The following is a 17,949-nucleotide window of genomic DNA, read 5'->3' as shown; positions in this document are numbered from 1 at the left end:
GATCTAGTTTTTCTTAATTTAAGCAGTTCTTGGGTCATCTTCTTCTCTCGCTCCTGTTTAATTAACCACTTCATGGCCACATTTTGCTCCATCTCCAGACTGCGCTACTGAAGAAAGAGCCACTGTTGACAGAGATAAACACAAGACAGATGCATTCTTCATGTAATACAACGCACAGTCATCGGCCTTTGGGGGGCAAGGGCGGTGCCATTAAAGGTGCGCTCATTGCGTTGCCCAGAAGCCCTCGTCGGGAATGGGTGAAGGGATTAGTCACGTGGCTGCCTTATGTTGGATCAAGAGACATGGATTGACCTCTCGAGCTACAAGACGTTAATTTGTTTTAATGGGGCTCAAATCAAGGACGGTTGTACTATTGTGGCGATGGGGCTTCATTCATGGGGGGATTTTTTAGGTTTTAAATAGTTTGATTAAATGTTGACTGGCGCAGGAAGTGTTAAATCGCTGGAAATTAGCGCATGGAAAACGAGATGATGGAACTAGTTTATTGTTTTTTTTTTAATTTAGAACCAGTTTATGGTTATTTTATTGTTTTAATTAAAGAGGAGGTTTTACTTAGTGGGAAACTTGCTAGTTTTTTCGTTACGTGGCTTTATTTAGTGTTCTCAGATTATTTGAGTTGGTTGCAATTGAAATAGACCTGAATTGCCAACATTGCGAAATCACAAGAGTGTCAACAATGTCATAAACATCTTATCAGATTAAATATTAGCAACCAGTAATACATCTTTTTATGTCACAATTTATCGTATTGTTAACTGCACACAAGTACTTTATTAGTTCTGGCAAATCTACACAATTTTTTTAGTTATTTTAGTACGGTTGCAATTAAATTTATGAAAGTTACTCGTTTTGAGTAATTTATTAATTCCATCAAATTGCATTATGACCAAAAGACACTCATTTTAGAAATTTTAATTTTAAAACAAACCAAAAAAACTTTTTTACTAAAAATTGGTCAATCTAACAATTTTCGTGCTATCACAATAAAATTTGGGGAGGTTACTACTTTACAATCGTTTACTACCACCACCAAATTGTAAAACAATTGGGCAGATAACACAAATTAAAAAAAAATTAATTAAATCAAAAGTCATCGTTTTTTACTAAAATTTGTAATTTTGAAATTTGTGGTGATATCATAATCAAATTTAAAGAGGTTACAACTTTTAATTTGTTTAGTAACTCCACAAAATTATATATTTATGTTGTGAAAAATAAAAATTTAGAAATCTTTGTTTTACAAACTGAAAAATTTTAACGTTGCTTACTAAAATTTGTATTTGTAATAATTTTAGCGCTATTGTAATCAAATTTGGGGAGGTTACTAATATTGAGTCGTTTATTAACTCTACAAAATTAAAAAATCATAGAGCGAAAAATACAAGTGTTAGAAATTTTTTGTTTTCAAAGGAACCAATATTTTCCAACTTTTTTTTACTAAAATTCGTAGTTTTGAGATTATTCGTGCTTTTCATTAACAAAATTTGAAGAGGTTGCTTGTTTTGAATTATGTATTGTATTTGTTAACTCTACCAATTTGCAAAATTATTGAGCAAAAAACATACATTTTAGAAATTTTTATTTTTATTATCTACTGAAATTCGTAGTTCTAATTTTGGTGTTATCGTAATCAAATTTGGGGAGGTTATTATTTTTGAATCCTTTGTTAACTCCACCATATTGTAAAATATAAAAAAATACAAAAATAGACAATGACTTTTAATGACGGCTCAAAAGTACTGCAATAAAATAAAAATTTGACATTAATAAGGGATGAGGGTTTAGAGGAGCCAATTATTCTATTTAATGAAAACATTTAAAAAAAGACTAATTAGAGAACAAAAGCAGTGTTTTTTTTTTGTTACTGTAGTTTATTTACTTTTTTAGATCATTTTTATTGATTTTGTCACTTCCAACAATTTCTTTCAATTTTGGAAACTTTTGTTAGTTTGTTCTGATAAACTTTTGATTAGTCGATTTATTGATTTCTTGTCATTCTGAGTAAGTATATGTGTGGAAAAAACAGAAAATTAAATATTTTATCCAAACTGTTTCGTCATCGTTATTTAACCACCATCTTTCTAAACATTGAGTGGCGTCCAAGGAGGTTTAGAAGTATGTTGGTACCGGTGTACATTTATGTCAAAGTGTTTATCTGACAGATTGAGGTTAAGCAATTGTATCATAATCAGAGTTGCCAACATAAAAAGGAAATAACACGCCTCTTCACACGTTTTCCAATGCGAATCCTTTACTTGAAACTGCACGAACCTGTATAATATCAATTGCACTTTGTCCTCAAGTGGTGAGCGGAAACGTTTTATTAATTACATTTTTGCGTACGATAGTGTGCTTGCCCGATATTTTAATTGAATAATTGAATGTTTTTATCCCGTGATGACTAATGATAGCTTGTGATTCAGATAATCACAACTCGTGAAGTTTAAATTAGTAGTAGAATAAGATTTTTAGTCAGAAAAGATCAAGGTCATTTTTTTAATTACCAGTATCGGATTCGAGAAACGGTGCACGCAAGCTTTGGGGAAGCACTGTAGTAATTTCTACCATCAAAGCGTGAAGCGAATGGAAATGGAGGGTGAGGCGTGTAGGAAAATCGTAACAAAGTGTGAAACAATTCCCGTTCATTCTTCTCGCTCGCGTCTGATTAGGGAGGTCACGTTCTTTGTCCAGAAATAGCCGATAGTTTCTCGGAACTGCCTCGTGAAGAATTGATTGCGGGTCGGTATATCATTAGAGCACTTTATGCCTTTTTCCCGTAATAAATCCTTTGTCACCTGAGCATTGGCTCGCCCGTACACAACGCTATCATAATAACGGTGCACTGTCTAGAAATAACCTGAACTTGAGCCAGCCGCGCCGCAATGGCCATGTTTGGCTTCTGCAGCCGTTAACTCCAGCAAAAAACTCCTGGAACATCTGGCGAAAAACGCACTATTAGCTATGCAGTTGGGCAACAATCAGATCTGGGTTAGAGAGGGCGGATACTCTGTAACTCCTCATAAATCTCGCGCTTAACATCAATGTGGAAATCTTATCAGCAAACAGAAGCTGAAATGATCAGCGTTATGCAACAGCTTGTTACACGACCATTCATTCATGTCTAGCAGAGCAAGGCCGCGGTTCACTCCTACCAGTTTCATTCATAAACTCGCGGTTTACTTTCTTGGGATTCTTGTGCTGGTAGGCTAGGCAACCAATTAAACAATTGTCTCATAAATTTGGGGTTGTTTCAGAGCGATGATGTGGATTTGGCCACTTTGGGGGCCATGAAGACGGAGGTTTTGGACGACACTGAAGATGCCCAGACGCCCCAGTCAGTATGCTCCATTCAGAAGGTGCCTTCAATCAGCGACTTGTCGGACCCAGAGGCCTCTCTCGGTAAGTTGCTGCATTCTATTTTGAATCCAGGAGCTCGTTTTTCGAAAGTACCGTCAGTCGGGTCCAATTTATAACCGTAATTTGGGAGTACTGCGACCAAAAGAAACGCGGATTTGCACTTGGATTTGCATTTTAATAAAATTAGAAAAAAAAAAAAGATCTCAAAAGTGGACACAAAATATTTCTATAAAGTTGTAAAAATTGGCGAAAATACTTGTTATCTAAATTTCATATTATTTTGGTTTTAGTTGTTTTTTTTAAATGGTAGTCAAATATGATCGAAGCAGCTTTGATTTTATTAAGTTGTGCTGGAAACCCTTTTTGTCATTTTAAAAGATCTGTTCTCACAGTTTTATCAAAAATACAATTTTATTCCCAAACACCAAATTTCGTCAAAGAATGCTGACGCGCGTTTCGATAGCAATGCTACCATCATTAGAGGAATGATTAAACTTTAATTGTCGTTTAATCGTTTAATCGCTATCGAAACGCGCGTCAGCATTCTTTGACGAAATTTGGTGTTTGGGAATAAAATTGTATTTTTGATCATTTTTGTCAACACCAAGATTTGATCCAATTTTACTCACAGTTTTGGATAAAAAATTCTTGACGAGTTTTATGACAGCTTTGAATTGTTAATAATAACAGTGTTATTATCGTGACTAAAATCAAATTTGAACAATATTATCAATAAAACGAGAATCAAAATATTATTGACTTGATATGTGCCACAGGGATTTAGACCAAGGCAAGGCTGCAACCTTAAATTGTCAAATATTTGCGATTGCATTCAAAAATCTTTGTTTATGTTGTTTTGTTATTAATAACAGTGCTGCTAACAGAAACGCGTTGAGGATTTTATACAAAATCTGTCAGTTTTTGCAAAGTGAAAAAGTTTTGAAGAATTTACATTTCTTTTAGAAGGGTATTGAACAGTTGCAACATCAAATCCAAATTGAAAGTGTCGCAACCATTTTGTTTTGTAATGTAGGTTTCGGGGTTAAAAGTAACAAACATTATTTGTAGCTTTTTGCAATGTTTCCAACATTTTAAAAAATTATCCACTTTTATTCAGACTATTAATTACATCATATTAACTTTTCTCTTTCTCCGTTTTCGCCCTATATCGAACCATCTCTGTCCCACTATCCAACTCTAATTAACACTCTGGTGGGGTAGAGGCATTTCGCATTAATGAGGATGTTGCCGTTTATACCATTTAGCATTTGCGGTTACATAAGTGCCAGACGTAGATGATTCAACACAACAAATCAACGAGAAAAATTCCAGTCGCGCGAGATTCCAAACATTAATAAAGTCATGAAACTGATAATGATAAATGACGTGCGGGGGTCCAGCAGGATATGGAACCTGTTTCGCATCCTGCCTTTCGCTTAATTGTTGAAAAAGAGTTTTTTTATTACTGGAGTTTCCGGAGAGAAGTGGCGGTCACACTTGTGGTTTTCTCGAGCAGACTGTATATCAATGACTAACAATATTGTGCGATAACTGAGGTCGAAAAAAAATCAGATAGAAAACAAACTAAAGTCGATTTGTTGTGCATCCACGATAAGATAAAACAAAATTTTGCAACAAACTTTTGAGCACGGACACTTTATAGACACGGATGTATAACTGGTTGCCTATGTTAGACACTAGCTGAGTGCTATACAGTTGTTCCGAATGTCTAGGCAGTCGTAGGTGTTCTAATGCAGCACCAAACGTGGTTTCACTCAGGAGTTTGTTTGAAATGACCTTTTTAACTCTTGTGATAATTCAGAAGCTCCAGAGTTGCAACAAAGCTTCTCATGTTGAAACCCGTTTTCAGTGACCTCCAGAAGTCGAGCAGGTGCAATTCAATGACGGATCATTTTATATTATATAGTTCTTAAGCTCGCATCTTCTTTCATATAATGTGTGAAATAAGGATGCACTGTTTTCGCAGTAGCCGCACAAATACAGGTTTTTGCCTGTAGATTTGCAATCATTTTTCCCTCGTTTCCCATCGAAAAAAACAAAACGAAGATGTGAGATATGCCCGAGTACATGAAATTACGAGCTCTCATTATACAGGTACGGAGGAATCATAGAGAAAAAAATGAATTTATCGTGCCCCGAGAGTAAGCAATTAAACTTTGATTGTATTAGTTTTACGAGGGGTGTCTTATTTAGTGCTGCCCTCTGTGCGTTTTTTGCACGAATTTTTCAAAGTGGATGAACTCGACTCGTCCTTCACTTGTTAATAACCAAACGGAAAAAAGACGAGCATGTTGAGCGCCACCTGCTCCTTGTACCTATTCGCGATTGAGAACGAGTCGCGACTCCCATCTTCGTTATGGTTGCGGTGAAGACCCAGAGGAGACAAAGACGCAGCATACGAGACGTCGGTTTGAATAAACTTACCTGAAGATGGCTATAATAGAAGATAGTGGACTTCGTAGATAGATGATTCGGCCTAAGGCTCAGTTTTTATACTCGGTCAACAACCCAACGCCGTCCCTCAGGCCACATATGCTAAACATATCTTTTCCGTATTTCGTGTCCTTTTTGTTTTGCTAGAGATCCAGGAAGCGCTTTGTCGTGGATGTCGGCCGGTTTTTTGGCTAATTACGTCCGATCGAGATTGAGATATTGGCCGCGATGTCGCCTCGTTCGATGTTTGTCTTCGCACCGGAAACGGGCTATAAAATCTCGTCGGAGGGTGGCACCAGATGTGTGTGGAACCTGAAAAGTGCGACACTGATGCCGTCACATCCGGCCAAGGACAGATCCTAGGTGAAATCATTTCATTAGGACGAGTTGATTAGTATTCGAGTTTGGTATTTACGCTCAAATTGTATTTCCGGTGGCTGTCTTCACGATTAATTCTGACATTAGTCGTTTAGCTGGACAGGGACGGCGGGTGGTTTCTTGAATTTTTAATTTAGGACACGGTATAATTATCCACTTGTTTTTTTGGTCTCGTTCGCTTTTATGCGCTATAAGTCATTTTATTTAGGATGGGAAGCTACAATTTCATCAAAATTTCAAGGCCGCGGGGAACGGTCTCGTGTGACTTTTGGTCTTTTTTATTTTGGGGCACACATCCGTTGTTTGTCACTCTAAATTTCGCGATGGGGGAGTTGAAAGATCCTTGAAAATTGCAAATCCTCGTTAGCCCGTAATTGCTCCTCCGTTTTCGCCGATTGCACACGCAAATTAGGGTCAATTTTTGCAAATACCAAGGTTAGTCCACGCAGCGGCAACTGTATGATTTTAAAAACTTTCATTTATAACAACTACAATCAAATTGCATAATCCTCCATAAACGAGCTAGCCAACGATACGAATCCACGATTTATAATTACGTATCATTAGGTTATGTAAATCGCTACGACAGCTTTATTACCGCCCGCCTCCGCCACAAATCATCGATTTTATTCACTCAATTCGGCTGCAGTGTTTTCCTCCAGCATTACCATATTAATCGCCGAAAATCCGGCCGATATGAGTTACGAGATTCGTAGGTGGCCGGGGTTCGGTAGCCTCCTCACGGGGGCACCCCCCGCGTTCACCGCCCCAGGTGCAACAGGTTCCGTGTTTGACGTCATCGGGAGCCACGCGACCGCTTCATTCATGCCTCCGCCCCACCTACTCCAAGACGGATTTACTCTCCGGTCACGGAGCTATCTCTGAGAGATGAAAGACGGTTCTTTCTTCTGCTGTATCATCCTCTGAGACGTGAGGTTTCAATTATGATGACATGCTATTAGAGGAGATTGTTTGCTCAAGAACTTAACTTCTGTTTAATTGAACCGAGGATGGAGAGCTCTTCAGGGGGTACAGGAGGAGAGTGTCAATTATCGCATTAATACTCTCCCGAACTCGGATTAATTGTCGTGGCATCATTTGACGGCCCTGGGGAACTTTTACTGAAAGTGCTTAGTTTTTTTGGTAACCTCGATCAATCGATTTGCAAATATGGGTTAGCGCGACGTCATTTCCGCCGCCAGATCAGAATTTTCGAAATCGGCTCTCAGTCTTCAGCCTCCCTCCGACATCCGCCGTTCAGCGCAACATAATAAACAGAAACTTCCTGAACAAATCCAATTTGCAAGGCGATTTCCTAAGCTCAGCTAACGGTGGCTCTGAAAAAACCGCCTTAATTTCGACTTTATCCAACGCACCCACATCATAAATCAAGTGGAAGTCGTACATAGACGCTGAAACTATTATATAAACACTTATATATCCTGCTGTCTTATTTTTGTCTGCCCCCAAGGCGTATAGTAGGTATACTGACCCCGCCATCTTACCTATTCATTCATAGATCGTGGGAAACAGAAGAGAAACCGTTCACCAGTCGAGAGAACCTGTCTCGGCTAAGTTGGTGCTTCTTCAGCACGTTGGTGGAGGCGGCTTTCGTCTTTGTCTTACTTGAAAACGGCCCCAGGACAAGAACTGCATATATCGTTTTTCCCCTCGCCCGCGCACTTCAGAGCCCGAGGGCCTGACCGTTCTCCGCGCTCTAAAAGATAATCTTTGTTCGTTGTTAATTGCTGGTATTGATTCGGTTTACTGTTACGATAGTTAATAATTTTGTCAAAAACTGCGTAACCGCTTACGTAATTCATTGATTAGAAACGAAGGTGGAAGATAAAAAGCGGAGCCCGGGGGCTTTTCCACGCTGGAAGCTTGAATCATTCATTCATGGTTTGGACAGGAAAATGCGCGGAACACCGCCAGAAGCGGCCGGAGCTTGGGAAAACGGCGCCCCCAAAATTGATATTCTTTTTTATTAAGTCATTATACCTCCAGTGCTACCAATAAATCTTGAAAACCCTGCAGCTATGGAGCTCAACTTTCGTTGACCTCTTCTCGATGGAGGCCCCGCAAAAGCGAATATTGATAGGAATCGATTCTAAACATATAAACCTTGATTAGATCATTCCGTAGAAATTATATGTTGCACATTTCCGCCCACTTGAGCATCAATGCCATTATATATTTTATTTATTTATTTATTTTGTGTAATTTACGACAAAGAATCGCGAAACTCGCAGGAAATTGTGAATGTGGCATTTTAATGTCGATTCAAGAATTACATCTGCACATCGCTGAGCCGTAAAATTCATTACCTCATCGTTGATAGCCTTGTTGAAAAATTTTCGAAAATTCCCATGGAAGTGGCTTTTTCCTTCTGACCTTTTCGAAAGTAAGCCTCGCATGTTACGCAACTCCTTTTAAAATTAGGTTACGTGAGAAGAGTTTTTGTTGTTTTTGGCGCCGATTTCCTGTTGGTTAATTTCTCGACCGGTTTCGTCGTAACTACAGATTGATCCGGTCCTAATTATATTCAGCAAAAATCGATGGGAACGTAAAAATCGCACTGTTTTAATTATCAGTGGGAAAAGGGTGAACGCTCGATCCTCTATGTGTATTATTTAATTTCCCCACATTTTAGCCAGGCAATAATGCTTCGGTTTATATCATATTTCTCTGTAATTAGTGCCAAGGAATTTATAGTTCTATCAATGCGTAATTGACTTTATTAGCTTAGGAAACAGCGGGAATGTTGCATATCAAATTAAAATAAATGGTTATGGTGCGCGCAAATGGTAAATTATTAAAATACCCCGAGATTTTTTACTAATTATCGGTTTTGTTGGGAATCTCTGCGAAATTTCGGATTTTTCAAATGCCGACGGACTCAATGAATGGAACGCCGACCGATGATTCCATTCGTTAAAACATAAAAACTTACGCATAAAAGCTGGATTCTATACGGTAATTACCCTCAGTGGCTGTTTTTAAAATGACCATCGACAAGATCTTTGCGCGATGGTAATTAAGAAAGCTTTGTCGGTTGCGACAGATGAGGATTTTCGACTTGTTGCTGGAATTTTTGTGACTAAATAAGTGCTGAACCGAACAAAACATCCAATTAAAAAGGGGAAATCAACTGTGTAATATTTTAGACAAAGTTAGTTGGCTACAATGATGCCCATTCTTTGCTTATTTTGCTTTTTAATCAGACGAAATCGCGGCTTTGTACGCTTAATTGTGTCTACAGATATTGCTAAATTAGCTGGGTGATAGTTGATCAAAAACTAGATTAGATTTTATCTAAAATTAGAGCGATGATTGAACGAAAATGAAAGTTCAATTGAGCATGGCTAACGCGGCTTGATCTAATCATTTTTCTACTCTTGACCAAAAAGATAAAAAAGGAAATTTGATCTACGAGATTTGGAAAAACTGTAAGAAGCAAACGGATCTGAAAAAGTCTAAAGTTAGATTGAGAAAATGAACAAAAATCTTGCGTCAATTTTTTGCTCTATAAATTGACCGATCTCTCCTGATGAGTGCACATTTCGCTCCGAAACGTAAATATTTGTGTAATTAAGCCTGGTCCGGTGGTTGTTTTATTACACTTTCGTTAGTCGTTCTGGAAATAACATCACCGCATCTCTACTAATTAAGTCGAAACGATTCTGTATATTTTTAAGGTCCATTCAGACGCGAATTAACTTGTAACGTATAAATAAAAAGTCCAATTTAGAACCGTCTTATCTTCCTTCGCCATCGCATAATTAAACTTCGCCCTTCTGTAACCGCAAAATAATTTATGCATTGGATGGATGAGCTGGATTCGCAGAGCGTGGCGTGTGATTCTGAAAGCGAATTCTTTTCTATTTCGTTTAGATATTTATTATCGCCTCTTTTCGAAATTCTCACGTTTATTTGCGTGACGCAACCGAATAATTAAGTTTGATTAATGTGGTCAGTGAATTTTTGTCTTGAATTGGCGCCGGAATAAAGAGTGGATTTCCTTTACCGGGTGAGCTAGAAAAGGGGCGTATCGGGATTTTTTCATCCGTCGCCACCTCTCTATTGCAAATTTAACATTCAATTTGTTTTGTTACTTAACGGTCGCTTTAGGAATTAATAGCGCGGCTTAACACACTTCCTCATAGTCTCTCTTGATGTAGAAAATTAGCAAGTTAAAAAAATATGACGGAATTGTGTCAACTACTGTCAAGACAATAAAATAAATCACACGGGTTGAAGTGTAAAAATTGCGTGTTTGAGAATTTTAAATAACGAGAATATTTTTAATACATTTAACAGCGCAACGATCGATAAAGCCTGCATTAGCAATGTACAAATTAAATGCTGCATAATGAAAAAATGTAAAGACAGTGGTCGTCAAACTTTTAAGAAATTCAAAAATTTATATTAATTCAGTATCAAATTGATGACGCGTCGAGTGAGCTTTAAATTTTTTAAACGTTGGCAGCACTGATTGTGAGTGTCAACGGTGAGAAACAGCCCTCCTCTTTGACAGTTTGCGTTGGGAATCACTGCTTTAGGGCGGAAAGAGTTACCCCTTTTAATATCTCGTCGATCTTTGACCAATATTTACATTCGTGTACAATTCTCACCCTTACATTGGAATTAATCTGTACATTATTAAGTACCGGCGTGATAAGGCAGTGGCGTAGAAAGGAGGGTATATCGTGGAAAAAAGTTGTCAGTTTTAGTACCACTGCTCAAGTTGTAAGTTTGTTTGATATTGTCCGAGGAAAATAAGTTTTAAATTAAATTAGTGTAGTAATCCACCGCATTCTCATAAACTATCTCAACCACTTCCTTCCGCAACGGGACAACCCTGATAAAATCCTAATCGTCGATAAGCTCCGGTTTTCTTTCACATTTTAATTTCCTGTTTCTCTACGCATAATTCGTAAATCCATCAACTCCGCTGTCAGTACTCGTTTCTTCGACAATCCTTGACCATCGACGCTGTTATCGCCGATAGACTAAACGGGATGTCCTGTAGCTCTGGCCGAGAACGATAACGCGAACCGCTGATAAGGATAACACAATCGTTATCGGGTATGTCTGTTTTGAATTGATTCTTTTCGGTTGGCACTACTTACCTAGCCTTGCCTGAAATTGCACATTGTTCGTCCCTCTCTCCGACGTGTACAGGTATTTCCGGTCATAGTTCATTGTTGATTCGTTCCACCGATGGCGGTTCACTGCTTTTGTCTTTCTTTCGAGTGAATGCCATAGCACTGGTTGTCGCTTGTGATTCATGGACTACGGACTCATCCAACTGTTGCCAAGATTGTGGGTTAAAGGTCGAGACGAGGCGGAGCGACATTATCCAATCAACGAGTTGTGCTTTATTTAGGGGAGACGCGGACAAAAAAGACATTGGGCTTGTTTCCAAGGGTTTTGTGGTTTCAAAAGCTTCTTGACCTATTTTTTTATGAATGCGAGGTTTCGTCAGAGGGAACTTTTTTTGTTTATGCTTATTACTACAAACTTTTGCCTTGAACTTCCGTTCACCCAATTCCCAGTATTTCCAGATTAAAGCGAAAATTTACTCGCGAGTGACAAAGACGCGAAAAACGTAAATTGGGCTCGCTTTGTTCTATCATATACTTAACTCTGCTGTGGTATTCTCAGCTTGTTTGTTTAGGCTCCAAACATTTTTGAACGAGAACAAAACGTGCTAAAATTGAGCGATAGAATCATCTTTGGAGCCTTAGGTTCTTATCTTTGCACTCATACTAGTTTGCTTCAAATTCTTCTGTTTCTTTGAATTCTGGAATTCTGGATGTTTCACATTCTTTGAATCATTCTCCAAAGCATTCCAACGCGTTATTTTTTTAAATTTTTCGAACTTCTTAGCCTCTTTGAATTCGCCAGAATCTTTAGCTCCATAGCAGTACCTATTTCGATGCTTTAAACACTTCAAATTCTTTGGCATTTTTCTTCCCCCAAATGCATATTCAATGAGCACCTGCCCCATGTACTCTGATGATTTATTCTTACAATTAGTTCTCGATAACTACTTAGATGTAAAATTCCCTCTTTTATCCCCACGCTAATGCATCATGTCAACATACCCGTCGCAGGTGCTCGCGTCTTAGTGCAAGAATTCTCTATTCCCCCATTATCAATTATCTTCCCCCAATTAGCCCCACCCTAATGAAGATAACGCAATCAATCCACCATTCGTTGGAAATTGTGGGTGGCACACCTGTGGGGGTTTCCCACAGTTTTACAGCCACCTGTGAACGACGACACGGTCGAAAGCCCAACAACACATGGAATTACAGAAATTACAAGTCTTGATGATATCTCTTGTAAGGACAAAGAGTGCGCGAATCGACACATTTCGATGCATTAATTAGCTGGAGGTAGCTAATCCAGATTTATCCGCACGCACAAATTGGAATTCTCTAAGGTAAAATATGGGCGACATCGCCGGACGGCGACACCTGCACGTTTTCCCATTTCCCACGCGTAATATGCACGGACGGACACACGTGTCCAAGGGGCAGCTTCGGTACCGGGAATATGCGTTATAGCCCAGTGGTAATGATGCGTGAACGTGAAACAACCCAATTATGTACTTCGTTATGCTTCGTCGTACTGTAGATTTGCGTTTTTAGCATCGATCGGACTGTTAATTGGTCGCTACATCATTACGGTCGTTATGGACGGAACGACTTTTTTACCAAGAATCTGGGTGGTACCATACAGAAATTTCTTGTTTTAACGCAGTGCAGGAAAATTCATGGTATGTGTTAAGTACGTTGTCTTCAAAACAATCTGGAGATGAGAGTTTCCAGTACATTAACCAGGAAAGTAAAAGAGCGATGAATTCTAAAACTGCCTGAAATTTCATATGCATCATCCTTTTGTTTTAACGTAATGCATACGTATTACGCTGAAATTGCTTCTGTATATTGCGTAGTTATTTAGCATTATATGCTTCGCCGAGTACCTTATAGACTATTTGTTGCACTTGTAATCGTCCGGTTTTGCAACGGCTTAAAAATAGCTCTTCTGAATGAAGGATTTTGAAATATCGAACCGGATTACGGGGATCGTGGAAAAATCTTAACGGTGCAGGCGGTGCAGCAATTTAGAGAATCTGGAAAATTCCGCGGATACAAAGGGCTCAGAGGAAATATAAACAATCTAACTATTATATAGCAGCTCCGAAAACAAACCTAGAAGATGAATTGAAATAGAATGTCTAGAAAACCTAGAAGATCAAACAGATAGATGATCAGAAGAAAGACCTAGAGAAAATAGAAGAAAAACCTAGTGGCGTCCAAAAAAATCAAAACTAAGAAACTTCGAAGATTTTCTCCCGTTATCGTGGTCATGTTTCGTCGGAAGGAAACGCCGCTTATTGCCTTGTTGCTCTTTCTGGATCACCAGCTCGATCACTAGCCTCCGGTGGAAGTGTTAATCGTTCTTCCGACTTCCAAGTTGAGCAGCAAACCGGTTTTGGGTCTTTTGGTTGATTTTTTTTCGATTCTAATCTCGACCCTAATTTTTCCCGGTAGAATCTGGACATTTCCTGATAGAAACGTTGTTTTTTCGCAAGAGGCAATAAAACAAGCATAAGTGTAGATCTCCGGACATTAACAACCGCGTCTAGTTACGGGTTATTAGTTTTCGAGTTGAAGAAACCGATGATTTGTTGCGGTAAGGCGATAATCCCGCGCTGGTAAGGAAGCGAATAAATATTACAATAATGATAAAGTTTCACATTAGCTAATCGATAATGGTAGGTGCCCCTCTCCTCGGAAGCCTCAACTCTCAGGAAACGAGCTTCCAGCTCCACCATCAATTCTAAAATTCATTAGCATCCGACAATCCGCTAATAAGTAGACTGATAAATAATAACATTCCTGTACCATCACAGACGCTAATAAACATAAGCGTAAATAATTCCCTACACCATACGCCCGTCCACCATGGGAAAAATTCAAACGCAGGTGCGCTATTTGAATTGCAAATGTCCACTAGTTTTTCATTTTTAGCGTCGCACTCAAGCCGCGAAATTCGAAGATGGCTTTTTGACGGAGCTGTACTGGACTCATTGTTGTTGTATTTACATGCAATGGCCATTATGAACAGACAGTGGCATGTGTGGCGGGGCACCGGTGCGTGAAGTGCCCTGCTGGGGCCCCCATGACCTTTCGCCACCTTCAGCGCTCTACTGCGACCGCGGCGAAAAAAGCGAACCAACTCTTTAAAGGTTAAATCATCTCATTGGACGCGACGCTGATGGCTGGATGACATCCTAATTGGGCGCTCTTGGGAGTCGTGACGACCTTCATGCTACGGCGGCCACGCAGAAGGTTGAAACTGCAGCGTGTTTGCGCCCCCGCTTGGCTGGCTCCTTTGCGCGATTATCCGATTCTTTGCACACATCTATTAATTAAGTTCGGTAACGTGGCGTTAAAATTAATCTTAGAAGTCTGTTAGTGGGAGATGTCAACACAGCGAAGCGTTTTATTGGTTCCAACCCTTTAACGTTTCCCTCTAAGAGCACAATTAGTCCTTTGTGACGGCGTACGAGCGAATCGGCGAAAAATCGAGCGATAAAACTTGGACATGAGCGATTTCCGCAATAAAAGCGACCGTTATTTGCGTACGAAAGAACAAAGAGCTGTCGGATAGCGAGAAAAGAGAGATATAAAACAATTATGTCTTAAATAAAAGTCGAGGGAGACCTGGAACGGTCATTAGGGGCACGAAGGGGCCACTTCGAAGGAACTACGCTTGGCTAGGCGCCGCGCCTGCAGACAGAGGGAAAGCCGAGTTTTCGTCAATAAAATTAGTACGACTTAGGCGTGTTTACCCTATGATTCTTCGGTGATTTGAGGAAATATTATCGATGAGTTCAAACCGACCGCTTTGGGAGACCAACCCTGGATAAACATTCTTATCTTTTCTTAACAAGCGTGAAAAAACAAAACCAGGGAAAAATCGTCGTGTTTACGTCTGCCGCCCAGACGGAGTCCATTTTAAAATTAATACCTGAAGATTTCTCACAGATAACGAGGCATTGTTTGAAAACAATCGCTTTTTTTACAATATGGTAACATACGTAGGTACATAATTTAAACGGTCAGCTGCTATTCCATGATCCAACTTTATTAAAACCAATTGAAATAACAACTCGCGACGTGTCCAACATTTTAGCAATTTATTCGAATTTTTCCAACCTTGGCCGTTATGTTTTAATCGTGGCGCGTTTTATTATTTATGAGAGAATTGATTAAACGCAAGTGATATGGGAAATATCTACATGGGCGTTCATTAAAGTCGACTTTTGTTGATATGTAGTCAACAATGACTACGGTGAAATGCCCTTGGTGGAACATCCGGTACGTGATGGACTCGACTTAATTAGAGCTCGTCGATTAATTTTTACCGAATTAAACTCTGTAATTTTACATCTGCGGATGGATGATTGTTATTGAGTAGCTCTATTACACGTAATTGTGACGAGAGCCGTCTAATCAGACTTATTGGCCGGTTTTTAAACCCTCACAATCTCATTAAAGCCCGAGATAACCGAAGAAAATAAAAAGATGAGTTCTCCTGCGGCTTCGCGCTCTTACCTCATCAAGGACAAAAAATTCAATAACTTGGTGACTTTTAGTACGGCTGTATGTTCACTTTATAGCCCCTAACGGAACTAACTTCATTACACTTTTACTTTGTTTTTGTTCATTGCACTTCCTTTGTTATTATTTTTCGCTTTTGTTTTCTTTAACGGTATCACTTTCCATGAAATTTTGGCGATATCGTCCAATTATATTTTATCTTTTAGAATGTGTTAGGCGTCTCTTTATCTTTCGTTGATTTGCATATCGTTTTATTATTCGAGCGTTGTCCTAGATAGCTATTCATCATTCTTCATCTGTATTGTTCTTCGTGGAGATACATTTCTTCTGTCGGAACACATCAAAGATGAATGTTTCGTAGTCTTCGGGCGTTATCAGCGGCTTATTGCCTTTCAACCGAACGTTTGAGAACTGAACGCATTTTTGGAGTTTCAACGCTTAATTTACACTCTGATAACGGGAGTTTTAGATTCTTTAATAACAATTCTCACTAGTGAAATACATGTTATATTTTTATATTTATCCATCAAACTTTCCAAAATTTCATAGCTGCAGCACACAAATTACCAAAATTATGAATTTTCTGAAATTTTTGCTCTGCCTTTAAAATAAAAATTTCTAAAATTTGTGTCTTTGGCTCTACAATTTTGCAATTTGGTAGAGTTAATACACGACTCAAACATAGTAACTTTCCCAAATTTTATAGTTGTAGCACTAAATCTACCAAAATTACGAATTTTTATGAAGCATCTCTAAAAATTTTTCTTCCTTCTAAAAATAAACATTTCTGAAATTTAGCTCTACAATTTTGTAATTTGGTAAAGTTAATACAGGACTTAAAAATAGTAACTTTCCCAAATTTCATATCTGTAGCACTAAAATTACCAAAATTACGAATTTTTGTGAAGCATGTCTAAAATGTTTTCTTCGACTTAAAAATAAACATTTCTAAAATTTATGTCTTTGGCTCTACAATTTTGTAATTTGGTAAAGTTAATACACGATTCAAAAATAGTAACTTCTCCAAATTTTATAGATGCAACACTGAAATTACCAAACATTTTTGAATTTCAGTGAAGTGGGATTCAGTTAATCTGAAATACATGAAAAAAAAATTCAATGAATTCAAAGAATTCGTGAGAATAATCTAGAAAATTTTAGGAATTCAAAAAATCTTAAATATAAGGCTTGAAAACTTCAACCAAAATTTTGAGAATTAAAAATCTGAAGATGTGAAGTTTAAAACTGAAGAATCTAATAGAAATTTTAAGTTTTTAATTTAAAAAACAACACAAGAACTTGTTTTGTTTTTTCGGTTTATTAAAATCCTTCTAATTCACCTTTCTTTATTTTCAAAAAAAAAGAAAATAATTATTTTTTAAATATCCAACAAATTCTAAGAGACCAAAGTTGCTAAATGACGCAAGACTGCGAATTTAAGAAATCTTGGGGAAGAATAGAAAAATATTTATTATTGAAGGAATCTAAATAATATGAGTATCGTGTATCAGAAGAATTGGAAGAATTTAACAAAATAGAAGGAATCTAAAGGATCCGAAATTTTTTAAATAACCGAAGAATAAAATGAAGGGCAAGGTGATAAAAAGAAGACATAATGGTTTTAGTAATATGACATGAAGCATTTAAGAACCTAAATATTTAAGAAATCTTATTTATTTGAGAAAGAATTTTTAGGATTTAAAAGGTGTGAAAGATCTGAAGAATTTGAACGACTTATAAAAACTGAGAAAATTGTAAAAGAAATCAAAAGCCTCGACTTTTCAAAATTTTTGCTTTCCAAAAGAGAATTATGAATAAAAATTGCCTGAAACTGAAAGTTTTCTACGTTTAGTCACGATAGTTCTTGAAAGACCCCATTTAAAAATCTCAAGGCTTCATCAGTTTATTTTATTATTAAGTGTTTGTGATGTGTGCCACAAAAATTCGGTTAACCCAAGCGCGCTCGCACGTTGGCATATTTCCCCATGTCTTCATTCTTGTCCGTCCTGAATCAGCGTTTCTCGAAACTCGCGTTTTCCTTAATTGACAATGTTGTGTCGTCAAACAAGACGTGTTAGCACTCAAATAATACCAATAA

At 38.0% G+C, this 17,949-nt stretch overlaps 1 protein-coding gene across 1 annotated transcript in view; it reads left to right on the top strand.

Moving 5' to 3' along the window:
• LOC148181570 (protein C-ets-1-like) overlaps positions 1-17,949 on the top strand; it is a 57,555-nt gene that overhangs the window by 5,314 nt on the left and 34,292 nt on the right. The window contains exon 3 of the mRNA XM_088049753.1: positions 3,276-3,420. Coding sequence (XP_087905879.1) covers positions 3,276-3,420 — 145 coding nt within the window. The remainder of the gene's footprint in view (positions 1-3,275; positions 3,421-17,949) is intronic.

This window comes from Gnatocerus cornutus, chromosome 1 (assembly GCF_029298725.1).
Source record: "Gnatocerus cornutus isolate USDA-ARS CGAHR chromosome 1, icGnaCorn1.1, whole genome shotgun sequence".
Taxonomy (NCBI): Eukaryota; Metazoa; Arthropoda; class Insecta; order Coleoptera; family Tenebrionidae; genus Gnatocerus; species Gnatocerus cornutus.
The sequence above is the reverse complement of the archived record's forward strand: the minus strand, read 5'-3'. Positions and strand labels throughout refer to the sequence as shown.